The 20173-nt window shown below is 43.6% G+C and overlaps 1 protein-coding gene across 1 annotated transcript in view; it reads left to right on the top strand.

Annotated features, from left to right (window-relative positions):
* The window catches only part of LOC119124509 (palmitoyltransferase ZDHHC5-like), a 147438-nt gene that overhangs the window by 4403 nt on the left and 122862 nt on the right, over positions 1-20173 (top strand). Inside the window, exons 2-3 of the mRNA XM_037254565.1 lie at positions 6812-8389; positions 16153-16274. Coding sequence (XP_037110460.1) covers positions 8226-8389; positions 16153-16274 — 286 coding nt within the window. The 5' untranslated portion in view covers positions 6812-8225. The remainder of the gene's footprint in view (positions 1-6811; positions 8390-16152; positions 16275-20173) is intronic.

The raw sequence follows: 20173 nt of genomic DNA, 5'->3' as shown, positions 1-20173 counted from the left end.
GACAGTTCACACTTTGACGGGCCCGTGGAGACTTGGATGGTAACGTTAGTACGTCCCTCAGTTTCTTTTGTTTTGCCCTGCGAGGTGTTGGATTTTCACACTTTTTGGGAAGCGCGCCACCCGCACTCCACGGCAAAGCCTTGAGCCGATCTCTTCTTATCCAATTTTTCGTTTCGTGTTCGTTTGGTTTCTTCTATTAAAGAAAGGAGTAATACACCAATACAAAAATTAGACTTACACAGGTTGATCAAGATCAATCCAAATTCTTTGTTTCAAAAGCTCTGTTATCAGGATACAAGTTCAAAACAGCACTGGGCTTTTTCTGCCAATAGTCCACAACAGCAGAAAGTTCTCCCTCAGAAATAACAACGATGAACGTCTTTGATCTGGTTTTATTCTCTTGCACGGGTGGACGGGGGCCACCGATGGCATGATGTTTCTCGCGAAGGTGGGGGACGATTTGATTGACTTGTGTTTGACTTGCGACGTGAGTCACCTCGACCACACCAGTGCTGTGGGGAGTGGGGGTGAGGTGGGGGGCCCCCTTGTTCCGTGGCGGTGAGGTGGGGGGCTTTTTATCTGTGGGGGTGAAGTGGAGGTGTTTGTTCCGTGGGGGTGAGGTGGGGGCCCTTGTTCCGGTGCTCATCTCCTCGTTGGCCTTGAGTTGTTTTCGCCTTTACGCCGAGTTCTTGGCCGTTCTCCGAGTTTCCCCTCCTGTTTCTCTTGTCTGTTTTGTCTCCACATCTCATCACCTTCTGTGAACACTTTCACCCATGCTCGCCTCATGCACCATTGTTCAGTCTTTATACGGGCAAATCATTGGTGTAGAGAGAGAAGAGCAGTGGGGAGAGGACGCACCCCTGAGGGGCTCCAGTATTGGTGGTCCGGGTGTCAGATGTGATGCCCCCCAGCCTCACACGCTGTCTCCTGTTGGTCAGGAAGCTGGTGATCCACTGACAGGTGGGGGCAGGCACCGCAAGCTGGATGAGCTTCTGTTGGAGGATGTCAGGAGCGATGGTGTTGAACGCCGAGCTGAAGTCCACGAACAGGATCCTGGCGTACGTTCCTGGGGTGTCCAGGTGGTGCAGGATGTAGTACAGTCCCATGTTGACCGCATCATCCACTGACCTGTTTGCCCGGTAGGCAAACTGGAGGGGGTCAAGCAGGGGGCCCGTGACCTCCTTCAGGTGGTTCAGCACTAACCTCTCGAAATATTTCATGACCACAGATGTCAGTGCGACGGGTCTATAGTCATTCAAACCTGTGATGGCGGGCTTCTTGGCCACTGGAACGATGGTGGAGCTCTTGAAGCACGAGGGCACCTCACACAGCTCCAGAGAACGGTTAAAGATCCGTGCAAAGGTGGGCGCCAGCTGCTCAGCGCAGACTTTCAAGCAGGAAGGTGACACGCCGTCTGGGCCCGGTGCCTTCCTGGTCTTTTGTCTCCGGAACATCCGGCGCACTTCCTCCTCGCGGACCTGGAGTGCGGGCACGGCCTCTGCAAGAGAGAGAGAGTGGGTGACAACGATGATAGAGGTGTGGACAGAGCAGTTGTGGGGAGAGGTGAGTATGTAGATTGTGCTGCAGGAAGTCCCGTTGTGTGGGAGGACCGATCAAACCTGCAGTAGAACTTATTTAGCTGGTTAGCAAGCCTTGGGCTCTCCACAGGACGGGGGGTTCGTTTCATGTAGCCCGTGATGCTCTGCAGACCTTTCCACACTGTTGAGGGATCAGGATTGGCAGAGAGGTGTCTCTTCAGGTTCTCCCCGTAACACCTCCTGGCTTTCCTGACCTCTCGGTTCAGCGTGTTTCTGGTCTTCCTGAACAGGTCGCGGTCGCCGCTCCTGTAGGCCTCCTCCTTGACTTTGCGCAGCCTCCTGATGTTCGGTGTCAACCAAGGTTTGTCGTCGTTGTACGTGCAGAAGGTCTTAGTCTGCACACACAGATCCTCACAAAAACTGATGTATGATGTGACAGTGTCAGTGAGTTCATGCAAGTCTGAAGTTGCAGCTTCGAAAGCTCCCCAATCGGTGCAGTCAAAGCAGGCTTGGAGGTCCTGCCTTGACTCCACTGTCCACTTCCTCACAGTCCTCACCACAGGCTTAGAAGTTTTTAGTTTCTGCCTGTAGGCCGGGATCAGATGAACTAGACAGTGGTCCGAGAGTCCTAAAGCTGCACGAGCCGCAGAGTGGTATGCATCCTTGATCACGGTGTAGCAGTGGTCCAGAGTCTGCGCCCCTCTGGTGGGACACGTTCCATGCTGTCTGTATCTGGGGAGTTCGTGTGCGAGGTTCGCCCTGTTAAGATCACCCAGAACAATGATTAGTGAGTTTGGTAGAAGTTTCTCCATGTCTGTTACCTGGTCAGCCAGCATCTGCGTGGCTTCACTCGCACGTGCGTGTGGTGGGATGTAAACAGCCGCCATGACGATCGAGGAGAACTCCCGTGGTGAATAGAACGGCCGGCAGTTTATGAAAAGTGTTTCTAGGAGAGGGCTGCAAAACTCTTTCAACAACGTTCATTAATGTAGAAACAGAGACCACCTCCCTTTGATTTTCCGGAGAGCTCCGCGCTGCGATCTGCTCGCGTTAGCCTGAAGCCCGCTAGCTCCACGGCGTGGTGGGGCGTTCGTTCGCTGAGCCACGTTTCCACAAAGCACAGCGCGGCGGATCTGCTGAAGTCCGTGTTCCTTGAAGTGAGGAGCAGCAGTTCGTCCATCTTGTTCGCCAGGGAGCGGACATTCGCCAGATGAATTGACGGTAGGGCAGAACGGAACCCTCTCTGCCTCAGCCTTACGAGTGCTCCGGCTCGTTTTCCGCGCCGCCGTCGCCGTGCTAGCTTGTACAGCACCGCCGCTCCGGCTAGAATCTCCGACAAACAGTCTGAATCGAAGAGAACAGAAGAGAAAATACCAGAAGAAGACTGTCCGATGTTTAACAGCGCTTCTCTAGTAAAAGTGATCCGGGATGGACAGCAGAGGACACAGAAAACACACAAAATAAGACAAATAAACAGAGAGCGACTCACCGTGGCTGCCATCCGCGGCGCCATCATATGACGTCAATCGCTCCGGAGTATAAGTCGCACCAGCCATAAAATGCCCAAAAATGTGAAAAAAAACATATATAAGTCGCTCCGGAGTATAAGTCGCATTTTGGGGGGCAATTTATTTGACAAAATCCAACACCAAGAACAGACATGAACGAGCAACAACAGGCTAAACGATACGGTATGCTAACGTGACAAACACAAACGAGGAGCTGAGAACGGGCCTGACGTAACATTCAGTTATTTAAAAAAAACTATTACATAAATAACACGTTTATAAAACCATCTGTGTCACTCTAATTCATTAAATCCATCGATCGTCCTTTGTCAACAATGCCGTGTGCCGCGCCGCAGTTAAAATTATTCCACAGGCCCATAAACGATATATAAACTATATTTTAAATAACTATCACATAAACAACAATATTATCAAACCATTTGTGTCACTCCAAATCATTAAATCCATCGATCAAATTTCTCGTCTTTTATCGATCGTCCTTTGTCAACAATGCCGTGTGCCGCGCCGCAGTTTAAATTATTCCACAGGCCCATACAACGATATATAAACTATATTTTAAATAACTATCACATAAAAAACAATATTATCAAACCATTTGTGTCACTCCAAATCATTAAATCCATCGATCAAATTTCTCGTCCTTTATGTCATCCTGGTGACAGAGGACATGTCCAGAGGATATGACGCTTTAAAGTGTTAATTACTTTATTTGATTTTTTCTCTCTATTTTTCATGTTTTGAATATGTTCAAGATAAAGATATCAAAGCATGTGAAGTGATCAACTATACTAAAAATAACATGTGAAGTGGTCAACTATACTTGTAAGTAAGTGATGTGTTAATGATCAAGTAAAAATTTGTGAAAAAAACCATATATAAGTCGCTCCTGAGTATACGTCGCCCCCCCACCCAAACTATGAAAAAAACCGCGACTTATAGTCCGAAAATTACGGTAGTCACTGTAGAGCTTGGATAGCAAAGTAAACTTATTGTTACTTCAAAGTAACTCAAAATACAACAATGCATGTGTAAAATGCTGACAACAAAAGTGAGTACACCCCAACTGAAAATCTCAAAATTAAGCCAAAATTGGGACCAATTAGGCATTTTTCCTCCCTGTATAATGCGACTAGTTAGTGTAACGAGGTGTTAGGTGTGATTGGGGATTAGGTGTATTAAATTACTGTAGGTAACTCTCATACTGGTCACAGGAAGTTCAACATGGCACCTCATGGCAAAGACCTCTCTGAGGATCTAAAAAAAAGAATTATTGCTCTACATAAAGATGGCCTAGGCCAGGGGTGGCCAACCAGTCAGAGACTAAGAGCCACATTTTTTACTGTCTCATCGCAAAGAGCCACATCATACACATGCACACATGAACACCCCCCCCACACACACACGCACGCGCACACGCGCACACACACACACACCCCTCTGCTCAGCCAAATTTATTGTGTGACATTATTATGTCACGCACCAACATGATAATGACAAATTGACTCCTACAGTACTAAAACCACAGACCAAAGACCACATTTTCAACAATGAACATTGTGTGCATTGTCTCACACAGACAAACTCTCAGTTCAACAAATTCCACAAACAAAAACATAACTTTTTTCACTTACTATGTGTGGCGGGACAGACCATTCGTTTGAGTTCGTCGTTTTCAGGAGACAAGAACGTCACTGAGGCATATTTTAACGAACTCCACTTCATTGTATGGCTTTTTAGCCCGTGCAATGTTCCAAGCCAGTTGAAACAATGCAAGTGTGACAGTCTCTGAGTGCTTCGTAATTTTTTTGAAAAACTGTACCTATTTTTCTGCCTGACTTTTCAAAGTCTCCAAACTTGTGCTTGCGAAATTCAGTCCCTTTTGCAAAGTCCTTATCGATATTGGCATGAAGTGAGCTGAAGTGGCGCTGACCATTTGAAGCTTTTAAATGCGCCAATGACGTCCGACATATCAGGCAGAATGGCTTGCCATAGCGTTCAACAAAAAACAACTTTAACTCTGTTAAAAACGTCCTGTGTTCATCGTCATATATTCGTTTAGCTGTGCATTTTTTCCTTGCCATTTTGGCAAGCGTCTTGTCAGCTTTTCTGGACCTAATGGGCTCCCGTAGTCACAGTCGCCATTCATTAAAAAGCCAGCAAAACCAATCGCTCTGTTTGTCCCTCCTCCGTTGCGGGATTTCACCTCACGCGCATGCGCGTTTGACCAAAATACCATATTGAACTCAAGCGAAGCAAATGCGCACGAAAAATAAACACAAATGTTGATATGAACGTAAAAGAGCCGCATGAAACTAGCCAAAGAGCCGCATGCGGCTCGCGAGCCGCGGGTTGGCCACCGCTGGCCTAGGCTATAAGAAGATTGCCAACACCCTGAAATTGAGCTGTAGCACGGTGGCTAAGACCATACAACAGTTTAAGAAGACAAGTTCCATTCAAAACAGGCCTCGCTATGGTCGACCAAAGAAGTTGATTGCGCGCGCTCAGCATCATATTCGGAGGTTGGCTTTGGAAAACAGTCGTATGAGTGCTGCCAGCATTGCTGTCGAGGTTGAAGGGGTGGGGGCTTCAGTCTGTCTTTGCTCAGACCATACGCCGCACACTGCATTCAATTGGTCTGCATGGCTGTTGTCCCAGGAAAAAGCCTCTTCTAAAAAAGATGGACAAGGAAGCTCGCAAAAGGTTTGCTGAAGACAAGCAGACTAAGGATATGGGTTACTGGAACCATGTCCTGTGGTCTGATGAGACCAAGATAAACATATTTGGTTCAGATGCTGTCCAGCGTGTGTGGCGGCAACCAGGTGAAGAGTACAAAGACAATGCCCAACCATGTCTTGGTTGGACATCTAAACTCATGACTACTTCAACATATCACAAGGATTAGCCTCTCTGTGGCAGATTTAAGAGCAAGAAATGAGCAGCCTCTGCAGCTGAAGTGCGCAGCCTCTGCAGCTGAAGTGCCCTGACATGTTTATTTCCTTTTACCAGTCACCAACTTAAGCAAACATGACATGTTCTGAGAGGCTTTATGTAAGCTGAATTGTTCATACATGCGTTGTTACATAGTCCATTGAAATTGGTAAGGGTTCATTTGAATTAAATTTCCCCTAAAGTCCACGTATGGGGTACTCCCTCTGCCGGCTATCCAAAAGGGAGGTGCTTTAAACGGTCACACTCAGCTGAAGGGTCGGCCTCCTCGCTGGAAGTCCGGTTCTACCAATCCTTTCAAAAAGCCAATGTTGTGACGCGGTGCGGGTGGGTCGAGCCTCCTGGCTGAGCCACAAGCCAGCTGACATGTTTGCGTTTGTCAATTTCCATCTTTGATTGTTGTACATTTTAAGTGATAGTCTTTACAACAATTTCCAATCGGGAAATTGTGATGTCTTTCTTTTGTGACATAGTCAGGCTGATGTGTCCGATCAAGCAGACTCCGCCCAAAAAGTTGGCGGCAGTAGGTGTTTCACCGTTCTGTTCCAAAATATCGTTAAATCTCATCATTCTCATCATTCTTAACACAGTTCTATCCCATAAGTGTCAATGTTGGCTCACTTCCCTTTAATTGTTTGATAAAATAATTATCAGTAACTTCCCTAAAACACGCATATTACCGTGGGCAAAGTTGCCTTACAGTCATTCAACCATCTTCCACTAATACAGATTGCCTTGAATTGTTAACAATTTAGTTTTACACCATGACAAAAAAAATCTCTTTTTGTGTTTCTTTAGGTGCAGTATCCTGATCAATTGGATTGGAAGGTTTTTGATGGACAACTATTTGATTTGAATTGTTTGCAATGTTTCAAGTCCAAACACCAAAGGACCCAAACTGTCCAGCAAACAGACATCTGATCTTAGTAGGAAGTGCTTGTTAGGGTGTGGATTTTTTGGCCAATATACTCAAAAATCTCAAAACCTTCAAATATCAGTGACCTAAGATTTTTCTATAGGTCAAACAAAAGTTTCTATTTCCAATTCAAGTGCATTGTTGCTTTTTCTAAAAATCAATTGCTGGCTAATAAAGAGGGAAACTGTGTAGGCACGAGAGTCATGTATGTGGAAGTGCAAGCCTGTAAGCGTGCTTAGATTGTTGTTAACATCGTAGAAATATTAAATTAGTGGAGACGCTGTGGCCCAATAAAAGTAATCTTAAAAGCTGGTGATTTTACCTTGAACTGATGTTACCTTACCCCTCTGCAAATTACTCGGAATAATATTTTTTAGTTGTTGTGTAATTTTGCCTATGAAAATTTAAAGGACATGAATTACACCCAAACCATTTTCTGAAGTTTGGCAACATCAGTTCTTTTTTGTCAATGCAATCTCTGATGCAGCTCATATGTCAGGCGGTCTGAATCACTTGCCTTTTTTTTAAATGTCCACCTGTAGGAAAAGCACGCTTCTAGATTGGCACATTTATGGACTGCTGTGCCTAATATGTATGTTGGATTGAAAGCAAGTTGTATTTATTTATTATTTTTCTGAAACAGTTGCAGATGCTCTGAATTCAGATCTCGGTTTCATATGACTGTAAGATTACAAAAAAACGTTTTCAAATTTGGCTTGACTTATAAGCAAGTGCACTTCAGAATGACAAGTGGAAGGCTAATGTCTTAGACTGTTTCAAATGTGTCTTTCAAAAGACAGGTTTTCCCCTGTCTACTCATTTGCTATATCCAACTCCCTTATTTTGATATATCCAACAGATCAAATGGAACATGTTAAGTTATGATGTTAAACAAAAAATATCTTTTGAGCATTCAAGCTACAATTCTGAATTCATTGATTACTGCAGAGTACTTGATGTCAATGTTTTGTGGGTAACACCATAATTGCATTTTATTGTTGATTTTATTTTCGTGAATTTCGTTGCTGAAACAACTTTATTTTTTGTATTGGTGTCTGGACTTTTCTTGAGATCATGTATTTTTGTCCAATAGAAGAGTGATAACCTAGTTCATGTTATCCCTGCATTCTCTTTTGATTGATTTGATTAAGTTGTTCTCAATTTAAATTTTGTTTCTATAAATCCTAATTTGAATTTACAAATCCACTTGGTACACCAGTAAGAACATTTAACTGAATGACAACTCCCACAGCATTGCAGATGAGAACCAAAACATCACTGCACAGTTAGGGAGGGATGCCTGGTGGCAGTCATAAGAGTGAAGGGCAGGGTCCAGACTCTTCTCCCCTGCCCCATTCTGTGAACCTGTCCAGAAGACCTCTGCGACTCTCACGCTATGTTCCTGTATCAGCAGCCACTTTCTTCTTGGTTGGCTCAACCACACTGTTCTTCTGCTTCACGTAAGTGTTTTACACCCATGCACGTATCGCAATGAGTCCCAAAAATGTGGCACACGTGCATAGCCATGCAACACACACGCACACACAAACACACTCACGCACACACACACACACGCACACACACACGCACACACACACGCGCGCGCGCACGCACACACACACACTTTCTAGTTTGTCAACCGCCAAACTTTCTTTCCAGTCGTATTGGGCCGAGGGCGCATTTTGTGCATTTTAAAGATTCCCAACGAGGGAGGACTTTTTTGTTAACATACACTATTTTTCAACAAATCAAACAAAAAATGTTGTTGCACTCTTGCACGTTTTGTATTCATTGGTAAGTTTATGTATGATCCGGCAAATCGAGCAAACATCTAGTAGTTGTAGTTATTGTCCAATGAAAAGCCTCAAAATGTGTTTTGTTTCCGGGTTCTTTTTTTTTTTGCCAGTGTCTGATTGGATATGTACATGGGTAGACTACAGTCAGTGGTTGGATTTAATATCCACTTTAAACTAGTGCAATCAGAGTTGATAATTCAAAAAAGTCAAAGTCTGCTTTGTCAATTTCTTCACATGCCAAGACACACAAAGAAATCGAAATAACGTTCCCACTATCCCACGGTGACAAGACATAGTACACAATATACATACAAGTAAAAGACACAAAAAAATAAGAACAAGAAGGCACAAACAATGAATAAATAAGAGTGATGAATAAATAATAAATAAACAAATAACACAATAAATAAGAGGAGCAAAAATGGAGCAAGTGTGCATACAGCAGACAGTCAGAATATAGCGCAAAAGTACAGGACGCTACGCAGAAGGGGGGAGAGAGTTCAGGATCCTAACAGCCTGGAGAATGAAGCTGTTGGTGAGTCTGGTGGTGCGGGAGCGCAGGCTCCTGTACCTCTTCCCAGAGGGCAGAAGATCGAACAAAGAGTGAGCGGGGTGACTCATCACTCACAATCGTGGTCGCCTTGCGGGTGAGATGGGAGGTGTAAATGTCCTTCAGGGAGGGGAGTGAAGCACCAATAATCTTACCAGCCGTGTTCACTATGCGCTGGAGGGCCTTCACGTTGTAATCAGTGCAGCTACCACCCCAAACAGCAACACAACTGGAGAGGACGCTCTCAATGGTGCCACGGTAGAATGTAGTCATGACGGCCGCAGGAGCACTTGCTCGCCTGAGTTTCCGCAGGAAGTACAGGCGGCGCTGAGCTTTCTTGGCCAGTGATGCGGTGTTGGCGGACCAGGAGAGGTCCTCAATGATGTGCACCCCCAGGAATCTGGTGCTGCTCACTCTCTCCACCACAGCACCGTCGATGCTGTCAGTTATAGATCGCACAACACAACCTAGACACTTTACTAAAATAACAACACTTGTGTGCATCAATCACCTTTAGAAATGTTACAAGCTTGATTAGGAAGAGTCCTCACTGTCATCCTTTGTTTTGAAAATTAAAGTCTTCTGTAACATTAAGGATGAACTCAAAATGTTGTGAACATTGCACCTCTATACTACGCAATGCGTCCAATTTGATACAAACACTTCTGAGCCTTATTGCATCACCTTATGGTAAACACCTTCCTCGAAACCCTCTTGTACCCCCCCCTTTTTTTTTTTTTGTTATCTGTAAAGCGTCTTTGGGTTATTGAAAAGCGCTATATAAATTGAATGAATTATTATTATTATTATTATTATTGTGTACAATCTTGATATTTTTTTTCTACATATCGGTGAATACATTTCTCAATACAACAATTAGGACACTGTACAAGAGACAATAAAAGATGGCCTGCTTCAACTATCATAATTTCACAACCATAGGGCGCACATAAACACCTTTAATTTTCTCAAAAAACGAAGGTGCGCATTTTAAGAAGGTGCACCTTTTGTGTAGACCAAATTCAAAAATCTGTAAAGTTCCTTTGTGTGGCTTCCGTAATATACAGGCTTAGACGTAGATCGGGACAAAAAAAACCCAGTTAGAGGCCTAGACGTAACACGTAGAGGAGTTCCGCCACGTAGATTTGGACAAAAAAAACAATCACAGGACTAGACGTGTCACGTAAAGGAGTACGTACCTTTGCCGCCATTGTTTTGTGTGGCTTCCGCCACACAGATACGTAACATACAGGCACCCGAACAAAAGAATAGGACCGGGCGTGCGTAAAAGCCATGTCCGAGCCCCAGCCACCGTCCCCGGACAGCCACCCAGCCGAGCGCCGGCCCCCGACTTCCATCCACGGAGGTGAAAGAGAGCTCTGTAGAGTAGGACCGGGCGTGCGTAAAAGCCATTATAGTTTTTCAAACCTTCTGTCTCACTCCAAATCATTAAATCCTTCAAACTCTTCGTCCTCCGTGTCACTTACAAACAAAGTCGCTAATGATGCCGGTAGTACGTGGGGCCCTTTGTCATCTTCGTCATCCCGTGACCGAATCTTTGTTCTTTATGTAAACAACCGCCGCGCCGCTGACGTCAACTTGAAGTTCAAATTACAGTAATCCCTTGCTACATCGCGGTTCGTTTATCGCGGTTTCACTTTTTTTTTTTGGGGGGAATTTTGAAAATTTGTGAAAAAATTCACATATAAGTCGCTCCTCAGTATAAGTCGCCCCCCCACCCAAACTATGAAAAATAACGCGATTTATAGTCCGAAAAATACGGTACAGTAATCCCTCATTTATCGCGGATAATTGGTTCCAAGACCACCCGCTATAGGCGGAAATCCGCGATGTAGAGAAAATATATTGTTACAATATCCATAAAAGACCTTTATGAACCTTTATTGTATTTTATTGTATTTTTAAACGCTGTATATTGTACTTTTAAATGTTTTTGTATTCTTAAACACTTTAGTAAACATTTTAAAGTCAAACTGATTTTCATAAACATTCTCTTTATATAAATAGGAAAATAAAGAAAATAAACAAGACTTTTATGAAACTTTTTGAAGTGTAAACGTGTCTGGCTCCTCTCTGCTCTTGCGTGCTGGCCGACTGACGCGCCCCCGCGGCCCAGCGCGAGCGCATCCACTCAAAACTTTTATAATTTTATTTGTATACACTCTATTGTACTTTTAAATACGTTATTGTATTTTAAACACTTTTTAAATTATTTTAAGGTGTCACGGATCCTCTCTGCTCTTGCATGCTGGCCGACTGACGCGCCCCGTGGCCCAGCGTGAGCAATTCCGCACAAGACTTTATTTTTAAACACTTGATTGTACTTTTAAACATTTAAACATTTTAAAGTGTAAATGTGTCACGGCTCTGCTTTGCTCTTGCGGTGCTGACCGGCTGATGCACCCTGGCAGCCCAGCGTAAGGGCATCCAAACGTTGCGCAGAGGCACGCCCTGCGCTTAGTGCTCATTGCCGGCCGCTGTCCCAAATCCTGGATGGCAGTGCTTTTTTTCTACGTGCGCGGTTACGCTCACTGCCGTTGTCCCGACTGTTTCTGCGCGGCGGTGCGTTTTTCCCTTCGTGCGCGGCTGTGTCACGTCTCCGCTCCCGCCCTGCTGGCCTATGGCATCACCCGCCCTCCGCGTTAGACCTCTGAGGTGTGCGTCGCCAATACGGAACTCCTAATCGTCAGTCCTCACAGTTTTGTCTATTTTGACATGCACGCCTGCCACTTGATTTTCGTTAGCCTGAACTGCTGTGTAACGAGATGCCCACACGACGCGGGTTCGCTAACCGGCTCTTCATTTTAAAGTGCAACGACTCTGTTCTGCTCTTGCCGTGCTGAGCGGCTGTTGCGTCCCGACCGCTGCCCAGCGCGAGGGCATCCGCACAAGACTTTTTTTATTTTATGATGGGCAAACAGGACGATCCGATCGGGAGTGAAAAGCAGACACGCAGTTCAACTCCGCTTGGCGATCGAGGAGCATAGACATGATAGTATGTGTGTAATGAAGTGCAAGTCTGAGGTGCTGCTGATATGTTGACGCAGACGGAGTGAATAAAGTGCGGGAGGCTGAGATAAAGTGTAGTTAGAACTGCTAAGCCAATCAGCTGCAAGGACACAAATCAACATGTTCCCATCCGAGTGAGGCTGCGATAGGTGACCCCAAAGTCACGAGGGATTTGTATATATATACACACACATGTATGTATATGATGCACATACATACATACTGTATGTACGTATATATATGATACACATACATACAGTCGTATGCAAAGGTTTGGCCACCCCTGATCATTTTCATGATTTTCCTTTATAAATCATTGGTTGTTCAGATCAGCAATTTCAGTTAAAAATATCATATAGCAGACAAACACAGTGATATTTGAGAAGTGAAATGAAGTTTGTCCGGAGTGGCAGGCCAAGAAAAATCTTAGATAAGCAGAGGCGAAGGATGGTGACAACAGTCAAAGTCAACCCACAGAGCAGCTCCAAAGACCTACAACATGATCTTCATGCAGATGGTGACACTGTGCATCTTTCAACTATTCAGTGCACTTTGTACAAGGAGATGCTGTATGGGAGAATAATGCGTCAGAAGCCTTTTCTGCGCACATGCCACAAACAATCACTTGAGGTATGCGAAAGCACATTTGGACAAGCCAGCTTAATTTTGGAATAAGGTGCTGTGGACTGATGAAACTAAAATGTAGTTATTTGGACATACTAAGAAGGGGCGGTATGCATGGAGGAAGAAGAACACAGCATTCCATGACAAACACTTGCTACCCACAGTAAAATTTGGTGGAGGTTCCATCATGTTGTGGGGCTGTGTGGCCAGCGCAGGTACTGGCAATCATGTTAAAGTTGAAGGTCGCATGGATTCAAGTCAGTATCAGCAGATTCTTGCAAACAATGGTCTAGAATCAGTGACAAAGTTGAAGTTGCGCAGAGGCTGGATACCTCAACAAGACCCCAAACTGCTCAAATTCTACTAAGGCATTCATCCAGAGCAACAAGTACAACGTTCCGGAATGGCCATCTCAGTCCCCAGACCTGAATATTATTGAAAATCTGTGGTGTGATTTAAACCGGGCTGTCCATGTTCGGAAACCATCAAACCTGACTGAACTGGAGATATTTTGTCAATAAGAATGGTCAAAAATACCTTCAACCAGAATCCAGACTCTGATTGGAAGCTATAGGAAGTGTTTAGAGGCTGTTATTTCTGCAAAAGGAGCATTTACTAAATATTGATATTATTATAGTCATTTTTTTAATATAGTCATTTTTCTGTTGGGGTGTGTTGGGTTCGTCAACATTTGCACAAAGAATTTCGTCAGACCGAGAGTTGTCTTCATCAGGCCAACGACTCCTGCAGGAGGGCGCCCGAGACACACACACAGGATGTGTGGCCCGAACCGCGCTCCAGCCACAGGCGGGCCCCTTTTTATTGAATAAATGCAATGGGTGGAGTTTAGACAAATGTATAGCTTCTCTTGTTCACAGCAGTACATTCATCTCATGATTTCAGAAAAACAAGGATGTTATTCTTTAAGGCGAGCAGTATGGACCTCTCAACGATGTCACTGTTCAAACCAGGATGTTATTGCTTAAAGCGACTCATGGCTCCAGCCATATGCATCCTGAACCATGAAAAACACCATTGTTCTCTTAACATTCTATATCGGTTGGAAATTCCTGGCACATGCAGCAAAGATATTCCATTAGAAACAGAATTTAATGATAATATATAACAAATGTCCCAACAGGGTGCCCAAATTTATGCACCTGCCTACTTTTGTTTAGGTAATGATTGCACACTTTCTGTAAATCATATAACCCTCATTTCACTTCTCAAATATCACTGTTTTTGTCTGCTATATGATATATATAACTGAAATTGCTGATCCGAACAACCAATGATTTATAAAGGAAAATCTTGAAAATGATCAGGGGTGCCCAAACATTTGCATCCGACTGTATGTATGTATGTATGTATGTATGTATGTATGTATGTATAAGTATATATACAATTATCCCTCGTTTTTTGCTTGGGTTACGTTCCAAAAAGAACCCATGATAGGCGAAATCCGTGAAGATGAAACAAAAGAACAAAACCTATCTTCAGGCCCAAGCATTTGTTTAACAGAGAACTAAATGCTTTCTTACAAATAACTACAGTAAAATAATTATAAATAATTTTAATCATCAATACGAAGTATGCACTATATAGTAGGACAAATTGTAACTCGCGCGTATTTCACTGCGGCCTGACTCCGCTCTGTAGTGTCTTTTTCTTCTGAAGCCATGAAACACTGCACTTTGAAAAAAAATCCGTGAAGCAACGAGGCCGTGAAAGGTGAACCGTGATATAGCAAAGGATTACTATATTGTGTGTGTCTGTGTGTGTCTGTGTGCACGTGCGTGTCTATGTGCATGTGCATATTTGCATTTGTGTGTTAGACCAGGGAGAAATTAGGATTATTTAGATCCTGCCCATTTACCATTATCTAAAATTGAATAGGGTTAATATAATAATTTGATAATATTAATAGTAAAATTTTGAAGTCCGAAATACGTACATTGTGTACACATATATAAATAATATAGACATAAACATTTATACGTTTACCTATAGACTGAATTTAAAACTGGGGTTTAATGAAACTATCCTCCTTGAAGGACATTTACACCTCCCATCTCACCCGCAAGGCGACCACGATTGTGAGTGATGTGAGTCCCCCCGCTCACTCTTTGTTTGATCTTCTGCCCTCTGGGAAGAGGTACAGGAGCCTGCGCTCCCCCACCACCAGACTCACCAACAGCTTCGTACTCCAGGCTGTTGGGATCCTGAACTCTCTCCCCCCCTTCTGCGTAGCGTCCTGTACTTTTGCGCTATATTCTGACTGTCTGCTGTATGCACACTTGCTCCATTTTGCTCCTCTTATTTATTTATTTGTGTTATTTGTTTATTTATTATTTATTCATCACTCTTATTATTCATTGTTTGTGCCTTCTTGTTTTTATTTTGTGTTGTTTGCTTGTATGTATGTCGTGTACTATGTCTTGTCACCGTGGGATAGTGGAAACGTAATTTCGGTTTCTTTGTGTGTCATGGCCTGTGAAGAGGTTGACAATAAAGCAGACTTTGACTTTGATTTTTTTAATAAAGTTGCAAGACATGAGGTTTTGTACACATTCATAAAAACACAAAGTCTTAGACGCTCAAATGCATGTCAGAGGATTCGGATTCTTCAGTCTTTATTATTCGCCTCCTCTGTGAACTTTGAGTCCTAAATATTTCCTATTTTTCTGCTATTTGGGCAATTCTTGTGCGCTATGGTTTGTGAATCATAGATCTCAGAATTAATTGTCTCAATCAAATTTAAGTGTTTGTTGTAAGTGATGCCGGCGGCTCGGTGGGGCACTGGCTAGCATGTCCGCCTCACAGTTAGGAGGGTGTGGGTTCGATTCCACCTCCGACCCTCCCAGTGTGGAGTTTGCATGTTCTCCCCGTTTCCGCGTGGGTTTTCTCCAGGCACTCCGGTTTCTTCGGATGTGGGCCGATTTAGCACTCCAAATTCCCCCTAGGTGTGAGTGCGAGTGCGGATGATTGTTCATCTCTGTGTGCCCTGCGATTGGCTGGCAACCAGTTCAGGGTGTCCCCCGCCTACTGCCCGATGACGGCTGGGATAGGCTCTAGCACGCCCGTGGGGACAAAGCAGTACAGAAAATGGATGGATGGATGGATGGATGGATGGATGGATGGATGGAAGTGATGCAGTTTTCTGAAAGAACTATAGTCACTGTATTTTCTGACAGGTTCTTTCCTTTGTGTTTGTTTTGTGCAGTTGTCCATGGATTTCAGAGCGTTTCTCTGTAGCTGTTCCCATTTATAATGGCATCATATTTCTGTTTGTTTTGGCCAACTTCTGTATGGCTACATTCACGGATCCAGGCATCTTTCCAAGAGGTAGGTGGATGGATGGGGTTGTACCTTTCATGATTAGAACAAATGTGTAAAAGTGTGCAATTAAATTTTGAATGGATATGAAACAAACTTTCTGCCATGGAATACCTTTTGATGAAGTTTTGCACTTTGTGCAAACTCCCCAAGTTGAACAACTGTAAAATCAGTTATGTCACACTCAAACGTGTAGGTGGCTTCTAATTTTAATTTTTTTAACAAAAATATTTTCATTGGTGCACATTTTTCACCGGATGAAACACTAAACTCAACGAGACTAAAGCCTTCATTGATAAACAATAACTGGTATGCAGTATGCAATAAATCAGCATGCATTTGTGTTGACTAATGACGAGACGATAATATAGTTCAGTATATAAAGACTGGGGGAAAATCCTATGAACATTTTAGTTTATAAAAAAAGACGACAAATATAATAAATGATCTATTGCCGTTGATTATTGCTCACTTGAACAAGTTCTTGTACAATTCACGGCAAAACAACACCAGAAGGCGATTTCTCACGCAATTTACGTCAAAATCACACTTGGTGGCGAGTTCCCGCGCCATTCAGGGAAAAATAACACAAGGTCAGTAGGTGCTGGCAAGTTGCTGGTATTGTGCTTTTAGGGCTCAAAGGAGTCATTAAGCAATTTGAATAATTCAATCAGAATAATGCATCAATTACATTTACTCTGTCTCGATGATTCGTTTGTTCCAACTAAGCCACCTAAACGTGTGCTCGAAACTAAATGTGTACCCGTACCTATGTACATGCGGAGTATGTTTCCGCTCGACTGCTGCACCAAGCCTCGCGCGTTTGGCTTTGGCTGTGTGCAGCATTTGAGCGGAAACATACTCCGCACGTACATAGTTACAGGCACTGCGGAACATTCTCAGTCACAACACAGTCAGAAGAAATGTCAAAAAACAAAGAACAAGCTGACAACGATGGAGAAACGGAACAGGATGGGCAAACAAAAAGACAGAAACTATCAAAAGATAGCAGAGATAGAAGAGAACAAAGTGACATGTTTGCACTGCCAAACAGAGTGAGCCTTTCACAACGCGACGTCAATGTTGCAGCACCTCACCAGAAAGCACCTGGCGCATCTATCGAGTGCTGCAAAGATCCCAGAGACGCGGTAAGTCAGAAGTCGCATCTGGAACTGTTTGCATGTTAAAAATAGGTGCTGTTTGCCAAACATTTGTTAAGTTTTATGGTTAGAGAACTCTCTTTAACCTGTTTAAAATTGACAGATATCATGTAATGACTGCACAAGATTAAAGACATACATTTTTCATGTTGTATAAAGTAATAAACATGATGTGTAATGTATGATGATATTACACATTCTCAGAAAAAACAAACATTATGAAAATGATTGTGTGAATCATATTTACAATTTCTGTAATCACGGTACATAGTAAGAGAAGTTAAAACAATCTTGATTGTGGATTTAATTTGATAATGTATTAATGATTGCACTAAATAGAATTTCTCTTTGGCAGATCACAGACCAAGATGGAAAGCTATCTTCGAATGGCCTCACCATGTTCAACGCAGCAAGCAGCCGAATACACTAAAGGCATCGTGGACATGCTAGTGGCTGATATGAGGCCTATTTCCATGGTTGAAGGCAAGGGCTTCAAAGTGATTGTGTCAAAATTCAATTCACTTCATGACCTTCCTTCCAGAACCGTCACCCAAAAAATTTGAATTTTTTCAAAAAAACAAAGTGATTGAGACTTAATGGCTAAAATATCTTAGGCTGAGCCTGAGTTGACACGTTACATTTGCAAGGCAGAACACTTTTTGTTTACATACAGTATATGCTTTAATATACTGAGGTATTTTATGTTTGCACTTTAAATGATCATGTAAAGAGCATTTACAATGTTATAATGTTGGTTGTCAGTAAAGAATATATACAAGAATACAAAATCTTGAGTACAGTTTTAATGTTCTAAAAAATGACAAAAGCATTTTTTACCCGATTACTCAATTAATCGACGTAAATAATCACTAAATTACTTGAATACAAAAATAAGCGATAGCTGCACCCTTATGTGCTTTGCATGCTATTTTGAAGTTGGGGTGAAAAACACGTCACAGTTTACCGCTAATACATCATCGTAAGTTAAAAGGTTTTGCGGTGGTTGTTTATAATGTAACTGTTACGGCTACAATGTTCTAACACTAACATTAAACAAATCGCAATATAATGCTGGCTAATTTACAAGCTTCGAACATGTAGCGATAGTTGCTACTTTTTGATATAATTGTATGTGAAGTCAAATTTGTGCTAATTGATACTAGTCAAGCAACTGTGGTTTAAGATGGAACAAAGTTTAGGTAACGCAAACAGAAGTATGAGCTAATCAAGGACATGGATGCAAACTAAAAACGATAACAAATTTGCGTTTAATCTAGATGAAATATTGCACCAACCTTAATTCAAAACAACTTTGACCGACATTATCATACATGAAACGTGTATTAAAATGAACATTAAATGCATTTTCTGCGAAAAAAAACGTAAAAAAGGAAAATCGCTAATAATAGACTAAAATGTTGACATTTTTGTTGACTAAAACAAGACGAATTAATTTGTTTTCTTGGACTAAAATAAAGACTAAAATTCTCTACTTGCAGTCGACTAAAACTTGCCGAAATGAAAAATGAGATGAGATTAATTGAATGTGCTAAAAACGTGGCACTGACGCCCATCATCATGAAGTGCTTTGAGCGGCTTGTCATGGAGCACATCAGATCCATTCTACCCCCCACCATAGACCCCTTCCAGTTTGCGTACCGAGCCAAACGGTCCTCTGAGGATGCCATCTGCTTGGCCCTCCACTCGGCCCTCACCCACCTGGAGAGTAGGGACTCGTATGTGAGATTGCCGTTTGTGGACTTCAGTTCTGCCTTCAACACCATTGTGCCACAACGACTCATCTGCAAACTCGCCAAGCTGGGCCTCAGTACCTACCTCTGCAACTGGCTACTAAACTTCCTCAGTCAGAGACCTCAGGTGGTACGTGTTGGCGACAAGATCTCCGCCAGCATCACGCTGAGCACGGGGGCCCCCCAAGGCTGCGTGCTCAGTCCGCTGCTCTTCACCCTGCTGACGCATGACTGCGCTGCAACCTACAGCACCAACCGCATGGTGAAATTTGCTGACGACACGAATCTGGTGGGTCTCATCACCAAGGGCGACGAGACTCTGTACAGGTTGGAGGTTGACCTCCTGGCCACGTGGTGCAAGGACAACAACCTCCTGCTGAACGTCAACAAGACCAAGGAGATTGTTGTTGACTTCCGGAAGGGTCACGCCCAACACCTGCCGCTGACCATCGACGGTGCTGTGGTGGAGAGAGTGAGCGGCACCAGGTTCCTGGGGGTGCACATCAGTGAGGATCTCTCCTGGTCCACCAACACCGCATCACTGGCGAAGAAGGCCCAGCGCCGCCTGTACTTCCTGCGGAAGCTCAGGCGAGCGTGTGCTTCTCCGGCCGTCATGACTACATTTTACCGTGGCACCATTGAGAGCGTCCTCTCCAGTTGTATTGCTGTTTGGGGTGGTAGCTGCACTGACTACAACATGAAGGCCCTCCAGCGCATAGTGAACACGGCTGGTAAGATTATTGGTGCTTCACTCCCCTCCTTGAAGGACATTTACACCTCCCATCTCACCCGCAAGGCGACCACGATTGTGAGTGATGTGAGTCACCCCGCTCACTCTTTGTTCGATCTTCTGCCCTCTGGGAAGAGGTACAGGAGCCTGCGCTCCCGCACCACCAGACTCACCAACAGCTTCATACTCCAGGCTGTTAGGATCCTGAACTCTCTCCCCCCTTCTGCGTAGCGTCCTGTACTTTTGCGCTATATTCTGACTGTCTGC

This window comes from Syngnathus acus, chromosome 1 (genome assembly GCF_901709675.1).
Source record: "Syngnathus acus chromosome 1, fSynAcu1.2, whole genome shotgun sequence".
Classification (NCBI taxonomy): domain Eukaryota; kingdom Metazoa; phylum Chordata; class Actinopteri; order Syngnathiformes; family Syngnathidae; genus Syngnathus; species Syngnathus acus.
Note: the sequence above shows the minus strand (reverse complement) of the source record. Positions and strands in the feature narration are given on the sequence as shown.